Source organism: Exserohilum turcica (assembly GCF_000359705.1).
Source record: "Exserohilum turcica Et28A unplaced genomic scaffold SETTUscaffold_14, whole genome shotgun sequence".
NCBI classification, from domain to species: Eukaryota; Fungi; Ascomycota; class Dothideomycetes; order Pleosporales; family Pleosporaceae; genus Exserohilum; species Exserohilum turcicum.
The window spans coordinates 934,219-951,469 of NW_007359959.1; the positions used below are offsets into that span (position 1 = coordinate 934,219).

At 54.0% G+C, this 17,251-nt stretch overlaps 5 protein-coding genes across 5 annotated transcripts; 2 read left to right on the top strand and 3 right to left on the bottom strand.

Moving 5' to 3' along the window:
* Positions 1–154: 154 nt before the first annotated feature.
* On the bottom strand, positions 155–2,450 carry SETTUDRAFT_176367 (glycosyltransferase family 57 protein; the record flags this gene model as incomplete). Its single annotated transcript, XM_008025407.1, has 3 exons — positions 155–165; positions 231–1,996; positions 2,047–2,450. 2 exons carry the CDS (start codon positions 2,448–2,450, stop codon positions 643–645), a joined length of 1,758 nt encoding a protein of 585 aa, XP_008023598.1. The 3' UTR covers positions 155–165; positions 231–642.
* A 1,265-nt stretch (positions 2,451–3,715) lies between these two features.
* On the top strand, positions 3,716–5,072 carry SETTUDRAFT_52439 (uncharacterized protein; the record flags this gene model as incomplete). Its single annotated transcript, XM_008025183.1, has 3 exons — positions 3,716–4,222; positions 4,272–4,582; positions 4,637–5,072. Coding segments are annotated over 3 exons (1,254 nt in total), but the record flags the coding sequence as incomplete, so codon positions are not given.
* Positions 5,073–6,012: 940 nt separating this feature from the next.
* Positions 6,013–8,227, bottom strand: SETTUDRAFT_128850 (uncharacterized protein). The gene is made up of 2 exons (XM_008025408.1): positions 7,799–8,227; positions 6,013–7,726 (listed from the first exon to the last, which is right to left on the bottom strand). Exons 1-2 carry the CDS (start codon positions 8,014–8,016, stop codon positions 6,307–6,309), a joined length of 1,638 nt encoding a protein of 545 aa, XP_008023599.1. The 5' UTR covers positions 8,017–8,227; the 3' UTR covers positions 6,013–6,306.
* Positions 8,228–11,603: 3,376 nt separating this feature from the next.
* SETTUDRAFT_160143 (uncharacterized protein) lies at positions 11,604–14,036 on the top strand (the record flags this gene model as incomplete). The annotated part of the gene is made up of 3 exons (XM_008025409.1): positions 11,604–12,081; positions 12,145–12,434; positions 12,498–14,036. The coding sequence occupies 3 exons, from the start codon at positions 11,604–11,606 to the stop codon at positions 14,034–14,036; spliced, it is 2,307 nt and encodes a 768-aa protein (XP_008023600.1).
* Positions 14,037–15,067: 1,031 nt separating this feature from the next.
* On the bottom strand, positions 15,068–17,036 carry SETTUDRAFT_46533 (uncharacterized protein; the record flags this gene model as incomplete). Its single annotated transcript, XM_008025172.1, has 2 exons — positions 15,068–15,891; positions 16,245–17,036. The coding sequence occupies 2 exons, from the start codon at positions 17,034–17,036 to the stop codon at positions 15,238–15,240; spliced, it is 1,446 nt and encodes a 481-aa protein (XP_008023363.1). The 3' UTR covers positions 15,068–15,237.
* Between the last annotated feature and the right edge of the window lie 215 nt (positions 17,037–17,251).

Below are 17,251 nucleotides of genomic sequence, written 5' to 3' on the forward strand. Positions count from 1 at the left end.
TCTTGCAGGGTTTCTTTCGCTTCGTAGCGTGGGTGGGCGCCGCGGGAATGCGCGCCAAGACACAGCCGACTGAATGACGCCTTGCCCTAACTTTTGATCGGCCGAGGGCTTGCTAATCATCTCCCATTCACCACCACTACCGCACTCGCAAAAACATGTCGTCAGGTATGCTTCCAAGACGGTAGGAAACAACTTTGAAAGCGCCAATGAGCTGACACATGCAATTGCAGCACCGCCTACCGCCGCCAATATGGGCGCAGACCTCAAGGACATGACCGCCGCCGACAAGCCCAAGGTGAAGCCTTGCTGCGTATGCACCGAACAAAAAGCCAAGCGCGACGAATGCATGCTCTTTTCCACCTCGAGCGATGCGCAAAAGGAATGCTCTAGTCTCGTCGACGAATACAGGCGATGCATGGCCGGCTACGGATTCAAGATATAACGCGGCTGGATTAAAGTGTACATTACAGTAATGGGAAAACAACGTGTAAAACACAGGCATATGGGTGGCGCTGAGCATTAGACGGCATTGTGTACTTGGTGTATAATACATATCAACGAAACCGGAATCTTCCCTCCAAATCTCTAGTTGGGGTATCTCGAAGAAAGGCTGAAATCCTGCCACGCGCATCTCTTTTGAGCCTACTGTGTCTTGCTCTTTGTGCCTCCAAACAGCTCGCTCTTGACCGCAAGCCGCCACAGGCACCACAGGTAGCAGATGCCGAACCCCCCGGTTCCGACAATTGCGTTTGCGACAACCCAGAGGTCGGGCTTGTTTGCTGGAGGTGGAACAAATGCCTCCACGACATGCCATCCAACCATGGCAATGTATATGTTGATATGGAGAACCTTGCTGAAAAGGTTCAGTCCGCCCCGGCTGCCTTCGGAAAAGGTTGAAAACGAGACTGGGGGAAGACCGAGCAAATAAGCCCACAAAAGCGAGATGACAAAGTATGGAACCCGCAACTCGTCTCTCTTCAACAGCGGAAACATGGTCCATACACCAAGCATGTTTGCAAGCCCGACCCATGCGCGGGTAGATGGCAGCAGACCTTCATGCCCACCAAGAAGCAGAGTCATTGGCAGTAACGGCAGCAAAACATTCTTCTCATGCACTTGATATGAACAGAGGAAGAAGCCCCATGACACTGCTGCAAAGGCAAGCGGAAGAAGTTGCTTCTTCGGCTTGAAGAAGATGACCAGACATGGCGGTAGAATGGCAGCCGATGTCGCGAGTAGTGCAAGCCGTTGAAGCAACTGAATTGGATAACGGTGGAGCTTGTGGACTGTATGAATGGTGCACCAGATGTTGGCAACCTTGTCCTCGAATAGGCCTCGGGAAAAGGGAAAGACGCGGTGAATTACCTGCCCCATCTCCAGAACCAAAGGGTAATACCAGGCATCTGTATCCCAGGGTGTCGTGAACCAATCCAAGCTCATGAGTGGGGGTTGCTTCATCTCGGCGTAGTAAAAGCCAATAGAGGCGTCATATGCAATGCCTAGCAACAATGGCAGAAACAGCACAACGAAGGCTGCAACAGTAGTCAGCGCAATTGCGAAAAAGCGCAAGATGTTGATCTTTGGGAAAAGGCAAATGCCCAGAAGATATGCAAAAACAGCAGGCGCGTAGAACAGCGCCATCTGCTTGAATCCGAGTGCACCAACAAAGAAGACACACGCCCAAAGTGGTCTGTTAGCGACCATACTTGACAGTGTCGCGACGGCAAAGCCGAGCATGACGGTGTTGTATTGGAAATGTCCATGGTCGATCAGGATGGCTCCAGGCTGCATGAGTATGGCCAGCAGTGCGATTGACGATTCCCAAACATTGACACCTTCTAGCCGGGAAAACCGGCGGAGGAATATGACGAGGGCGGGTACGTAGATGAGGTATTCGGATACAAGGACGGTGGCTCGCATGTATATCTTGAGGGAAGGGTCGTCGAGACGGCGCGACTCAAAGAGAGCGAACCATTTGGGGTTAATAGCAGAGCCACTACAACAATGGTTAGCATGTGCATTCCGCGCCCAAGGTATTCCACCTACACAACGCCCAGAATCCAGCTATGATATGCAGTCAGAGGCGGATAGTCCAGTCCCCACCATTGCAAATCATAAAAGTACCACAGCGAGACACGCAAATGCTTGGTGATCTCCATCCAATGTCGCTGTGCTTCAAAGTCTCCATGCATTGGCGGCGACTGATAGCCTGAATATCCCCACAACCCAACGGTCCACCGGAACAGGCCCGCGGCCATCAGAATGAGGGGCATGGTGATCCATTGCGAAACGGTGCCCTTTGCAGGCCATAGGAACGCGACTAGGGGGAAGGCGGGTTTCTTTTCGTTTGTGGATTCATCGTGATCGAGGGTGCCGTGTGAAACCTGGGCAAGGGAGCCTTCTTCAATCTTTCTCCGACGGCGCGGTTTGTGCGCTGCGGGCGAGGCCATGTTGACGTTGCTTGGAGAAGTGAGGCATGTCGACGAGACTGAGACTCGCACTCGTGGAAGTAATACGGCGCCTTACCGTACCGGGACTAGCTCGGACAATGGCAAATTGTGCAGCAAAGGGCTGGGAAGCTATACTTGCGCACTCCATAGACACAAGGCCATGTTTTGGAGATGTGCGCTTCGTGGGGTCATTGGCAAGTGGGTAATTACAGGGTCAATTGGTGGCCAAGACATTCCAAGAGGGTGCAGCGTGCCGTCTGTAGTGAAGTGGCTGGAGTCAATAGGCACACATTCCTTCAGTGCAGCAGGATATGTGGCTTGCCGTCTGATGTCTATGCTGATGGGAAACTGCTTGGCTCCAAGTCTCAAGAGCATTCCGGGTACCGATTCCTATCAAGGGAAGACGGCTTCCAGGGTGGCTAAGAAGTGCCTCTTCGCCCTTTGAATCCGCCCAAGCCTGTGGCCAAATAACTGCTCCGGACTCGCAAGGAACCGCCCCAAGTCCCTTGCGAGACCCTGAGCGACTTCTTTGCTGCCTTTGCTGCCGCAGCCATTCACAGCCGGGTTGGCGGTGGGGCGTTGCCATCTAGTCTATCCAGCCAACGCGTCTGCGCAACGCACGGGCCACTGTCTCCGCTGAAAAGTTCGGTGCTGATCTTTTCTTGCGCGTACAGGTATTAAAAACCCAGCCTCTCCCACCTACCCACTTGCCGTCTACCTCCATCTTTCACCTTACCTTTTCCTTGAACATCACCAGTTCGAGATTCACTTTGAGGGCTCTTGCGAACTTCAAGTGGGCTACTGAGGGCAATATCCAGTACCAGATCATATTACAAGTCAGTGGGCAACGTTTGGCATTTCCTTGACACACACTACAGAGGGCACGTCTGTCGCTCGTCAGAGCACATTCAGATCAACCAGAGGGCTTTGTGCTACTATGAAGGTTAATCTTCCGTCTCCTCGGCCTTTGTGGGAACACACTGCCTCGGAGCTCGGTTTTCTGTGGGCTCTTGTGGGCTTTCCGTGGGCTTGAGGGATATCCGCTTCGCGCGGTCTCGAGAGATACCAGTGGGCTTTTCGCAATTTGAGACAACCAGATCATGCAGGCTGGCGCATACGACGACCTTTGGGCGTCGGCGCTCGAGCGACGGCATCATTGCCACCAGCTCCTCTCTTTTTTCTTTTGTTCATTGCGAAACCATCAACTTTTTCGTCGCACACGACACAATACTGATACATTGTAGATTTAGCAACTTACCAGCAAAATGGGCAAGACAAAGGTCGCAGACAAGTCGTCCAAGAAGGACAAGAAGGCTGAGCTTTCGAGCGTCAAGGCCGGTCGCGTTACCAAGCCCGCTGCGACACCCAAGTCCAAGAGCAAGGACATTGCCAAGTCCGTTGCTTCCAGCGTCAAGGACAAGAAAAAGTCGAAGAAGGCTCCTACTCCTGAGCCCGAGTCTGATTCTTCGTCTGAGAGCGAGAGCGAGGACTCCTCTGAGAGCAGCAGCGAGGAGGAGGTCGAGAAGAAGACCTCCACCAAGCCTGCTCCCAAGGCCGCTCCCAAGGCTGTTGCTAATGACAGCGACTCCAGCTCTTCCGAGAGCAGCGATGACAGCAGCAGCAGCGAGGATGAGAAGCCTGCTCCCAAGGCCAAGACCAACGGCGCTGCTAAGACCAAGGCCGAGTCTAGCGACTCCGACAGTGACTCTGACTCTGAGTCCGACTCTGACAGCAGCGAGTCCAAGGACGAGAAGCCCGCCGCAAAGGCTGAGGTCGGTAGTCACTCCTGACATGCCCAATTTCTTATACTAACTAAACCAGGCCACCTCCACCTCTGACGACTCCTCTGACTCTGACGCCGATTCCGACTCTGACTCCGACTCCTCTTCCGAATCTGACAGCGATGAAGCCGAGGCTCCCTCCAAGAAGCGCAAGGCTGAGGAAGTCACCGAGCCCGCGGTCAAGAAGACCAAGACTGTCGAGCCCGTCGCTGAAGAGGGCATCAAGAACCTGTTCGTTGGCAACATGAGCTGGAACATTGACGAGGACTGGCTCCGTCGTGAGTTTGAGGGCTTTGGCGAGATTGTCGGCTGCCGTGTCATCACCGACCGTGAGACTGGTCGTGCCAAGGGGTAAGTTCTCCAGCAACTCTTTTTCCGCTGGCCAAGTACTGATTATTGTTGTAGATTCGGTTACGTTGAGTTTGCCAACGCTGCCGATGCCGCCAAGGCCCAGAAGGAGATGCACGATTACGAGCTTGACGGTCGCCCATTGAACGTCGACTTCAGCACCCCCCGCCAAAAGCCCGATGCCAACGCTGCCGGCGCCCGCGCCAACAAGTTTGGTGACAAGCGCAGCCCTGCCAGCAACACTCTGTTCCTTGGTAACATCTCTTTCGAGTGCACCAACGACAGCATCCAGCAGATCTTCGCCGAGTACGGCAACATCACCCGTGTCTCTCTGCCCACCGACCGTGATACTGGCTCACTCAAGGGCTTCGGATATGTTGACTTCAGCACCCAGGAGGAGGCTACCGCTGCTCTTGAGGCTCTCAACGGCCAGGACATTGAGGGTCGTGCTATCCGCATTGACTACGCCACTCCTCGCGATGACAACGGCGGCGGTGCCCGTGGTGGCTTCGGCGGTGGTCGCGGTGGCGGTCGCGGCGGCCGTGGAGGCTTTGGCGACCGTGGAGGTCGTGGAGGCGGTCGTGGCGGCGGCGGCTTTGGCGGTCGTGGCGGTGGTCGTGGTGGTGCCCGTGGCGGTCGCGGTGGTTCATTCAACCGCGGCGGCTTTGGCGACTTCCAGGGCCAGAAGAAGTCGTTTGACTAAACGTCTTCTCTGCATGCCTTTTGTGTTATCTGCTTTGATCATGTCAAAAAGAGTAAGTAATGGGGGTCTGTCGTACGATATGATGTGTGATATGATTTCCCCGGATCGGATCAAGACAAAGGGCGCTCTCTCCATGTTAGAGGCTCTTTGCGCATGGCGTTTTTATGGGTAAAAAAGTTGCATGGTTAGATGCTCGACCACTTTGCCTTAATCGGGTTGGGTCATGAATACTTTGCTGTCTATGTAGTAAAAGATTTTGCGTTTGAAGAAATCTCGTCTTCCTCGTATACATGTGATGTCGTATGGTGTACTGTAGTTGGGTGAGCGGCTTCGGGGATAAACCTTGAAACTGTGTATATAACTGTTGTAGTGGAATATATAGAGTATACATGATTATACGCTCCCTAGTGCTAGTCTAACACTATCTATGCCGTTTACCGTTGATCTACGAACCGGTCGGTGTTTCAGAGTTCAAAATAACGTAGATCGAGAGAAAGCTAAACTCTACATCACAGACGACAAGACAAGCACACGGCACTGAACATGTTTCCTTGTTGGAATGAACGACCGGAGACAAATCCCCCAGATATGGTTGGATTGTAGTATGTACATGATATAATGAACACATACTATCAAAAAAAAAAGAAGGTAGAGCAAAAAGAGAGAGAGAGAGTCAAACACAGAGTCACACGGAGAGGGATAGAGAGAGAGAGAGAGAGAGAGAGAGAGTGTGTGTGTGTGTGTGTGAGAGAGAGAGAGAGAAGGATGAAACACGTATGGAAAGAAAGAAGAAACAAGACTAACACAAGCAAGAAAAAGAAAACGAAAACAAAAAAATCTGCATAAATGGGGTGGAGAAGGCGCATAGAAGAGAACAAAAGGCCACTAAAATGCCGCGCGCCATGTTTCCATTTATAAACGCCAAGCGGTTAAAACAAAGGAATGTGTGTGTATGCAGATGTTTGAGAGGGACTGGGGACTGGGGACTGGGGGAGAGAGGCGGAGAAGAGGCGGCAAGGGAAACCTAGACACCCTCTCCCGCAGTATCCGCATCGCTGGCTTCCAGCTCAAATTGCTTCTCGGCATCCGCATCAAAGCACGTCTCCCAGCATAGCACTTCGCTGGGAAAGTCCTTCTCCACACTGGGCCGCTCACGCACGAACCACGCCAGTCCTGCTCCCGCGATGCCGAAGAGCGCGAGGCATGTCCAGAGGGCAAGATTTGTAGTGTCGACGCTGATGTTGTCGCTAAAGTAGTAGCTTGTGCCACTGACGGCAACGGCAAACGCCTTGAAGAGACTGGCCACCTGCATCATGCCGACGACGGTGCCAGCAGAGAAGGCGTCTGGTGTGGTGTTGAGAACAAGGAGAGAAACCACGACTGTTGCAGAATCCGTGAGGAGGTACTTTGCAAAAATGGAGAAAGTTGAGATGGAGGGTCCAAAACCGTAGCATGAGACGGCGGCAGCGAGGAAAGGTGTTATGACATATGTTGCAGGGAGCAATGCAGAAAGAGAGCGGTAAAGCTTCACGAGACCATATTTTGAGGTCGCGTAGGGAATGGCGCAAAAGACGAGTGTGCCGGCAAGACCGCGTACAACGAGCACAATGATGTTCATCCATTCGCAGGGGAGGCCCATACCGGCGGATTCGGTGCTGCTGTGACCAAGATGAGGAAGCACCACATCAAAGGTGGAGGCGTGGAGGGAGAGGAGGCAGAAGGAGGACAGGAGAACCATGAGCGAGGGGGCCTGGAGAAACTGGGTGATGGTGATTGGCTCCGGGCGAGCAAAGTCGACGAGCGTTACGTTTGTGTCGTGCGAGTCGTGCGAATCGCGGCGGAGGAAAGCTGCTCTCTCGCAGTCCATATCCACTGCGTCTGTGGAGCGCTCGTTGTGGTGAAGGAGTGTCTCTTTGAGACAGATGCTCGCGACAAGTGCAATAACAAAAACTATGCACCCGCAAACCAGCTCCGAGCCCAGAGTTGGGTATTCTTGCCATACCATGTTGTATGATCGCAGGCTTTCCGACACCATCAGCTGCATAATTGGGCCCATGGAGCCACCGAGGGAGATGACTGGCAGACGAGCGACATTCCTTGCCCGTTCCTCGCCAGTTGCGCTCAAATCTCCGAGCATGGTTAAGGTTGTGCATACGATTGCTGAACTGACCATGCCTGCGACGAAGCGGAAGATGGCGCAGCTAAATAGAGTGGTCGCAAATCCCATTGACACACAGCAGACGAACATGCTCCAGAGTCCGATGAGGGTGACGCGCCGTCTTCCCATGCGATCGGCAAGGTAGCCCCAAAATAGGCCGGTCGTTCCGCCGAAGGCATAGGCGCAATCGAGTATGCTCCGGAGATAGGACGAGGAGAGGGTACCGCAGAAATCGGAGGACGAAAGGAGCATTTGGAGCTGTGGCTGGAGACTTGACGCCATGATGCTGCGGCGAGTGTCAGTACCAAGTTCACCGTCGGGACCCTTTTCGAGTAAGCCCAAGTTCCGAGACACCTACGCTTCGGCTAAGAAGATAATGTACACCAGCACCAACTGCATCTGTCGCGACTTGTCCGAGCCCTCTGGCATGTGGTTGATTTCCAACTCTTGCTCCACCTCTTGCTGCGTCTCTTGCTCATACTCGTCGTACTCGTCGTCGAATGCTGACACCTTGTCGTATTTGGCCAGGTCCTTGACGGGTATCAAGGACCGTGTTCTTCTGTGAAAACCCAACATATCTGCGAAATTCCAAACAGGCGACTCTGAAAGACTTTAAAGTGCGGAAGCGCGACGACCGCAGGTGAGGGAGCGTAGGCAGGCACGAACCAGCATGAACCTGCGCGTTGTAGAGATTGTAATGGCCACGAAGGGACCTAAGGGGAGAGGAAGAGGGCGTGAGAGAGTGACGGAAGTGTACTGTCAAGGGAGTGACAGGCTCTGACCCGGCAAAGAGATGAATATGTGACGTTCACAGCGGCGGCGGCGGCAACACCACCATGGCGAGGGGGAGAGGGGTTTGAGTTTGATGGATCCTTTGAAACAAGAAGGCGCGGTGCGTCGCGCGCTATTGGGTCTCAGCTGATCTGGGGGTGGGCGCTAGCCGCCCTTTGACGCCAAGCCAGCTAGCAGCGCGCTGCCATGTGATGTCACATGGTTCGCTCCAGACCCGCGTCTTCGGGTCGTCCAGGGCCACACGAGGGCTCTGCCAGCGGTGCGAGTGCATGTCCAAGACCTTGCGCCACATGCGCTTTTGCATTGAGGCCACTGCATTGATGGATGGACATGGCTGCGTGTTGGAAACCATGAGCACGGGGAGAGCAGGTTTGGTGGAAACAATGCGTGTTGGACGAGTCCCGAGGCCTCCGATATACGCCGCGGGGCAGGGCAAACCACACACGTCCAGTGTCTCTCGACGACGACATGGTCACTTTCTGCCGCAACTTTGGGGCTCCGCCGAGGATGCTAGTCTCTGGGTGTCCTCGACAGCCAGTGTGGTTTGTCGTCGTGTTCCGCCCAGGAATTGTATTGTATGGTGCTGGCGTGTGTTAAAGTAGAATAAGGGGTATTATTACCAGGTCTTCCTATCCAACCCGGCATGGCTCTGGCAGGTTTGTACAGCGTGTATAAGAGAAGCAAAGGAACTAAGCAGACGACTGGATACGTATGGTAGTCTAATAAAGTCGCTGTGGGTCTAGACTGGGCTCCCTTAGCCCAGTTTCGTGGTGGGCATTTTGGCCAGCAACTGAACCGTATTCCAACAGGGGTCGGACGCACGCTAACATGCTACTAGATTCTACCAAAGTTTCCTTTTCTCTATTCAGGGTGCTATTGCAGAGGTTTTGTGTCCACAAAGACTACTCTAGACAGAGCACTGAGTGTCATCATGTTCGTAGTGCGAGATGCCACCCTGGAATAAACTATCCACTTCACTGGGTCAAAAGAGTGGGGACTGTAGATAGATAGCCGTCGAGAGCATGGGGCCATGTATAAATAGACAGAAAGCTAGTCACCCACGGCGACATGGATGTATCCGTAGAACACTCTTAGATGACGCCTACTATACTTATGCTCCAGACATACAAATGTACACAAGCCACATATTCCATACATAAAAAAAAGAAACAAGGCGGGGATTCATGCCCTTGGTTTCCCAATCTTTCAGCATGGGACAGCGAAACAAAAGCAATAGAAACGCGGCCCTCGCCGGCAGAGTGTGCTAACGTCCAAGCGATCCTGGAAGCCATATTGGTATATGTTCAGCCTCGTCCCGTGCTCTGGGACGAGGCTGAGGATAGGACTTTTAGGCCTACAAAAGCAACAAGGAACCGAAATTGCCATCGACACACAGTATTTAGTCCACCATGGGTGTCAGTAAAAGCAACAGGCGCCGACGCCTTCCCTTTGGGAAAACCGAAGGAATCTCGAACAAGCAGCTAAAAGTACAGCCACTGTGACGCTGGCGTTTGGTTGTTTCTCAGTCATATCGAGTCCCGGACACAAAGGATGGGCGGCAGGATAGATTGGATTGCCATTGTGCCCAGACCACGCATACTCTTCCACTGGCACGGTATGTATGCCTCCCCACCCGAAGATCCGTCACAGCGTCTTCAGCATCACCAGCGCACCAGGCGGACATACATGGCAGACTTCACCATTGGGCAATTTGGACACGAGAGTTTCATGTGGGGTATGAAGCAGACAGAATACCTGGCGCAATGTACAAGGCAAGAGAAGAATGCAAGAAAGGGGGGGATGGAGGAGACGGAAATGGGAGATGTCGGTAGAAACATTTGTCAGGCGGTTGACCTGAGACATTGGAAACTCTTGGGCGAGAAAGAGAGGGTTGATTGGATGGGAGGACAGGTCCGAGAGGCGTTTCGGGCAGCGGGGCAGAGGGCCAAAAGTTTGAAGTCGCACGGTGAGCATGACGGTTCTGACAAACACGGCGAGCGCCAATGCATGCGAGTGCAGAGAGAGTGTGTGGATATAATGGCCAAGCATGTACGTACGTATGCTTGGGGAGTGATGATGCTGTGTACGCGTGTTATGGTTTTCCGTGGCGGCGGGGGGGGGGAGCAGGCGCTGTGCCCTCTTATAGCCGTGACACCCTCAATATCAATGGCGATGACGGTTTGCAGACGCCGGCCTAAAACATGACGTGCACGTGTGCACAGCAGTTTTGGCCCCCACGATTCCGGTGAGGGCATTGGGCGAGGCGGTGGCCCAATGAAACAAATGCTGCATACGTATGCGCGGGCAGCCAGGACATGACGGGCGTGGAGAGGGCGTGAGGACACGGGGATTTCGGGTCGGACGGAGTTTGCGCACTTTGCGCACTTGCGCCTGTGCCATTCGCACGTCGCGGGACCGGGGGGGCTTTATCAGCAGCGGCGCGCTGGCTGGAGCAGAGTGACGACGAGAGCGGCCATGGGCGACGTGACTTTATCCTGCACAGCCCTCGACGCCCTCTCCAAGCCCCGACAGACAGGGCGCCTGACGTGCGCTAGCAGCCGTTCCTGCGCTGCTTGTGGTTGACCGGTTCGCGGTAGGGGGGAGTGCTGCCACGGCTGCTCGTCGACGCTCGGTGCGTGCCTGCGCGCGTCGCTGTCCTGGACCCGGCGAACGGTACTGGCGGGCCTGACTCGGCATACAGGCGCTCGCAATACTGTCCATGTACTCGTACGTGTGTCGCCGGCGATGCAGGTGGAGGGACTGGGAGCCGTGTCGCGAGCCGGCGAATCATGGCCGACCTCGTATTGATCCGGCACTAAGGCCAGTGTGGCGCATCGTGGTGGGGACGTGCGATGCTTGGACTAGGCAGCAGCGACACCAAATGTCATAGTCGTCGCTTCTCTTTACTACCACCTATACCCCCCCTCCCCCCCCCGACTCCTCTTCCTGCTTCAAATCTCGACACCTCAGGCGCCCCCCCTCTCTCCCATCCGCGCTGCACTGCACGTCCGCCGCCGCCCTTTTCCTGGCCCATGTGCTCTTTTGCCGCCCGCCGCCCGTCTTAGTCCGGCTGCTGCGCCTTCGTATATACCTACGCTTGCTCCTCCGACCCTCGACTAGACGACCCAGCGCCCTTCGCTCTCCAGCTGCTCGCACCCCATCCCGTCTGGCCTATCGCTCACGGTCCTCCGCGCTCCTTGGGCCCCGCCTGTCACTGGTCCACGCCAACGTCATCTTGGCTCTCTGTCCATTCCCTCACACTTGGACCATTGGATCCATCGCCGGCCTCTTGGGAACTGTGCAGTCCGTGACTCATAAGCCTGAGGCCGCCTTCCCCAGCTCACCCACTACTCGAGCCAGTCATAGCCAACATGTCTGAAGCCCACGGCCAGAACCGCCATCCCCGCCGCCGCCCTCTTAAGGGCACGGCCTCCCCACTCAGCACCCATGGCATGCAGCTTCGCAAGAGCGGCACCTTCTGCTCACCCACACACATCTCGTCCGACATCTGTGACCTGGACCGCCACTTCCTGCCCCGCCGCTCGCCCACCAACACTGAGCGACTCGAACAGCTTGTCCAAGAGTCCATCCAGGACCCCAGTGTCCGTCGGGTCACCAGCCTGCTCAACGACTTCGAGGCGAGGATTGCCGGACAGAAGAGCTCAGCCGCCGCTTCCAACATCCTCAGCGACCCAGAAGTCTTCCCGGTCCCAAGCCTGTTCCTAGACAACGCCGCGTTGGACCACACCCCCATGGATGTTGACCCCAAGCCATCGGCACCAGAACGCAGCCCCCACGACCACGCTTCAGACAGTGGTCTGGGCTCCAGCGTCAGTGGATCAAAGTACGGTATGGACTCTATGCAGCCCCCCCTGTCAGACGAGAACTCTCTATTCTCTAACATACTTGAAGACGACATCCGCACCCGACGCTCCAGCGTCCGTGAATCCATCAGCAGCTCAATCGGCTCAACTCACTCTGCCGTCACACGCTCATTCTCAGCTCTTGGCGCCTCGGAAGAGGACCACGTCCTGGGCGAGTACGCCTGCAAGCAGATCCACGACATCATCATCAAGCCCATCCTCGCAGAGCACTCGCTCAAAGACTTTCACGGTCTTATCAAAGACGTCCCACGGCGCATAGGTGAGAAGAACATCCGCAACCTTCGCGACCTCGAGAAGACACTCATCTTCCTCGCTCCGGTAAGTAATATTCGTCATCTTTCTGCGAGTGCAAAAGCTTATTGCATTCTTCGCGGTTTAAAGGAGCTCTCGGCTACACCGGACAAATACTCCCGATTCTGTGAACGATCAATCCAGCTCTTGGCCACGACTGTTCAGTATCTTTCGGAACGAGACCAGCGACTGCCCACCGACCGCCCTTATACTGACGGCTACTTCCTCGATTTGATGGAACAGATTAGACGCTACGCCTCAATCATGGCTGCCACCCGCGAAAAGGAATCCAAAGGAGAGGACCTGGACGACATGGACTACTCACGGTATGACCGCGCCGCCGCCTTTCTGTTTTCCCGCACTGACCAAGCCTTCAACAGCGATGAGAAGATCACGCTCCGGGGAGGCATAAGCCACAATGGCCGCCCGGTTGAGCTGGTTCGCGAGAAGAACGGAAAGGTTATGCCCATTGATGAGCATGTTGCCAAGGCCTTCAGGACCAAACGTCGTCTTTCGGAAGCCTACGTTGACGATGGAATGGACGATGATGACGTTACCCGCTCCATGGCGCGACGACGCAAATCCGAGAAGCCAGGCGATGTTGTCCACACCTGCCGTGATTGCAGGAAGGAATTCAAGCGCCCATGTGACCTGACCAAGCACGAGAAGACGCATTCCCGTCCGTGGAAGTGTTCTGAGAAGAACTGCAAGTACTTTGACCTTGGCTGGCCAACCGAGAAGGAACGTGACAGGCACATGAACGATAAGCACTCTGCTGCCCCCGCGCAGTACAAGTGTCTTTACCCACCATGCACATACGCCTCAAAGCGTGAATCAAACTGCAAGCAACACATGGAGAAGGCCCACGGCTGGGAATACGTTCGCTCAAAGAGCAACGGTCGTAAGAAGGCTCCTTCCAGCAACAACCCCAGTCCCACCACCCCTCTCACTCCCTTCATCAACACACCCCTGTCTGCAACCATGGCCACGCCGGTGACGCCATTCGTTCCGTCGCCCCAAGTGCCCCTGATGGACAACTTTGATTGCTACGGTTTTGGGACACCAGCACTCAGTGCCAATGGTTACCAAGATGACTTCCGTCGCGACTCAGTCGCCACGGATGGCTCTCACTTCACCTACTCGTCTGGGCATTCACCTGTTGAGCCCACCCTATTTGAAGACGCTGTAGTCACCCCTGACAACATTGCTGTTAACCACAACGATGTCTACAACACGTGCAACTTGGGCACAAACTTCAACACGGGCTTCCAGCAACCGACGCCCATGAGCACAACGTTCGACTACGAACCACTGCCGTTCACGGCCAACAACCAAATGAGCGCAGGTTACCCCCAGCTTTCCCCGCTGGCTCAGCCTGACGTCACACTCTTCTCGCCCAATGTGGACGAGGGTTTTGGAGATATGGACATGGGTCAGCAAGGCTTTGGTCTCCCGAGTGGAGACTTTACCTTGTTCGATACCTCACCACCCAGCGCAATGACATTCAATAACACAGCGAACTTCTTCCCAGAGTTCAGCCAGGTTGGAGGACAGTTTGATAATTTCTGTCCAGAGCCTACCACCACATTGGATGATCTCAACTACATGAACTTCATGGACGCACAGTAAATCTTGCCCTGTCTTGCATATAATTCAGTGGCATTTGTATAGTCTTTTTGGCCCTCTTTTTGTCTTTGTACACTGGAGGATATTCATTTAGCGAGCTGGAGTTTTCGCCACCGTTTTGCAACTAGCGTTCATGATTTGATTACGACAAAGGAGGTGGAACCAGAATGAGAGACACTTGTGCATGGGGATTCAATGGGCCTCTTTTTTTTCCTCTCAACTTCTGCTACTATCCGCGCATGTCTCGTTCTTCACACCAAACCCCCAAGAAGAAGCCAAAAAATCTCTCACAAAAAAACAAAAACAAATGGCCTTTGTTTTTTTTAAAGGGAGACTGAGAGATGACGACCAAGTTTTTCTCTATTTTTGTTCTTTTCTTTTTTGGGCCAACTGATTTCAATCTCCCCCCTTCTCTCTCCTTTTTTTGGACCCCTCATATGGAGTTACAAGGACGTGGTAGAGATGATTCAGATAGTGTAGGATAGAAAAGAGATGATGATAAAAATGACTGCTGGAAACAACGGAATCATGGTCTCATTTTCCCCCTTGGCCCCCTTGCTTGCTTCCACCCGTGTACTGTGAAGGTATGTATGTATGTGTGTATGTACTACGTAGTGCCACATGCACGTATGACTCAGCGCTAGACACAATAGAGTATGTGGTATGGATGGTGGATGCACACACACACCCACACGCTCTCGACTCGGGACCATGAATGACGTCCGCAGCGATACGGAAAAGGGCGGAAATTAGCTACTGCTACCGTCCCCATGCACAGCTGTATCGAGGGGGTCATGCGTCATCACTTGGATTACGAGGAACGCGAGTCTAGAACACGGGAGGAAGCAAACAAGGGACATGGCTGTTCCTTTTTTTTGGTTTTTGGTTTTCTCTTTCTTGTATACATACTAGTACACACGTACATGCGTGTGTGTGTGTTATTGGTGATTATACATAGTAGTCTCAAGGCCACAAGACCATGTGTGTTTGCCGACTCTTCCGAGAACATGTAGCCATACTTGATTTGCGCCATGTTAGTTGAACCATCTGTGCGGGTTTTCTTTCTTTTTTTGGACTCTGGTTGAGAAACCAGTTGGACAAGTGTGGAATCAAGATTTAAAAATAGTCGTGAAGAGAAAGAGGGAGAGAGAGAGAGTGTGTGTGTGTGTATGTGTGAGAAAGAAAAGAGAAGAGATTAGACATTTCAATCAACAGGTTCTGAAGGAATCCCCCAATCATTCTCCTCATTCTCCGCCGCATCACTCTCTCCCACACCGACTCCGACTCCCATGCCGGCCTCCGCCACCTCGAACCTCTCTAATAGCCCCACATCCCACCCCTGGAACTTGTTGGTCGTCGGCGGAAGCAACCGTCGGCTTTGCTGCAACGCCTGATCCAGCTCCTTGTACAAGTCAACGGGGAACTCTACATCCTCGATGCTTGCACTTTCCGGCTCACCGGGCTTGATGGGCTGCCACGTCTGCTTCTGGTAAAAGACTTTTACCGAGCGCGTAGGATCGAGGCGGTTGGGCGTGGGGATGGACGAGGAGAAGAGGAGGTCAGGGGTAAAGACCCATAGCAGCAGCGAGGGAATGGGTGCTAATGCCTTGTTCGCGGCGAGGGCGGTATGAACGTGGAACTTGCGGACGCCCGTGTTTTCGATAAGATAGAGCAGGCGAGCTGATATCCATTTTTGGGTCGAGTAGAAAGGTGCGGGCGGGCTGCCTGGTAGACTCGAGGCTATGCTGATGCCCCACTTTCGTATTCGCCAACCGTCCGCTGTTGCATCCTGGGTGCCGATCATTGATTGGCAGTGTTTGCACATGATTGAGCTTGATCCCTCCTCTTTTACATTCAGCTGTTCGCAGTCAGCACATGATCCATTACGCACACAGATATATAAAAAAAAGACACATCGATGCGCGTGACATGTGAATGTAGCCTTGGCCAAACCTGTCAATCCCAATGGTCTTAGGGTATAGAGACAGTGAAACGCCAGGCCGCCATCTTGACGGTACCGACAACCCATCCCCCTAGGAGGAGGGTACATCCGGGACCGTGAGATTGTGTATGAGCATATTGCTCTGGGGCACTTGTATCAACGATCGTGCCATGGAGGAAGGCTAGATCGCCTTCTTTGTGCCCGGACGCGCTGCGCATGGATGACATACGAGCGAGATAACTAAGAAACAGAAAGAAGCTATGGCTTACCTGCGCACCCTCGCAATCAGCCTCTTTAAGGAGAAAGCTGGTCAAGTCCACAAAGCCTACACCTTGCGTGGCTTGCAGGCGATTACCAGCCGCATAGCCTTTTTGGCCCATGGCGTGCTCATGCGTGTGATTATGCAAGTGATGCTCGTCCGGCTTGTGGCAGTGCCAAAAGTCCATCATCTCAGCCCAGTTCTCATTGGGTAGATCTCTCCATTGTTGTATCTTTCCTTTTGGTATAATAGGGCTCGCACAATTCTTGCATACGACCTCGACGTCTTTGGCATCATTCAAAGACGCGCCATCCCAAGGTACAACGTTGGCCTGTCGATCTTCGCGCCCCAGAGCGCCTAAGAGATCACTTCCTTCCTTCTCTTCCAGCTGAAGGCGTAGTGTCAGCTCCTTGCCCGGTGGTTTCGATGGCAATTCGAGCGCAGCATCCCCTGCGCCTTTGACATTGATTGGCAGACGTATCGTCGCCGTCTGTCCCTCATGCGACACGGTGATGTAGCAACCATCGGCGGACAGCTTCACGTCTGTCTGTCGCGAATGGTTGGTGCGCAGCGACGCAAAGAGCGTAACAGTGCGAATATGAAGCAAGAGCTCGGCGTACAGCGTGATGAAGGTTTCGTTGGGCAACATGGGGCGCCCATGGTCCTCGTCGCTCTGGAGCAGATTCGGGGCGTGAATCTGGGGGGGCTCGGGCGCAGGCTTGGGATTCATCAGGTCTTTGAGCGTTTTAGGAGACAGGCCGAGCGCTGCGTATGCTGACTCGGGAAGTAGCGGGCGCGACATACTTCGTGATTGCGCGCCATGGTGGCGGGATGGACGTGGGGTTGGGAAGTCAACGAGCTCGCGCGCGACCGAGTAGACTTAACCAAGAGTGGGTCCGCCTGGGAGGTTCTAACTACATTCAGCCGCCACCTATCCTGGCATTTGTCCTCTTAGCTGCATCATACGCCCAGATTGTACTGCTTTCTAGCGTTGGCATTGATGTACAACACGATTTG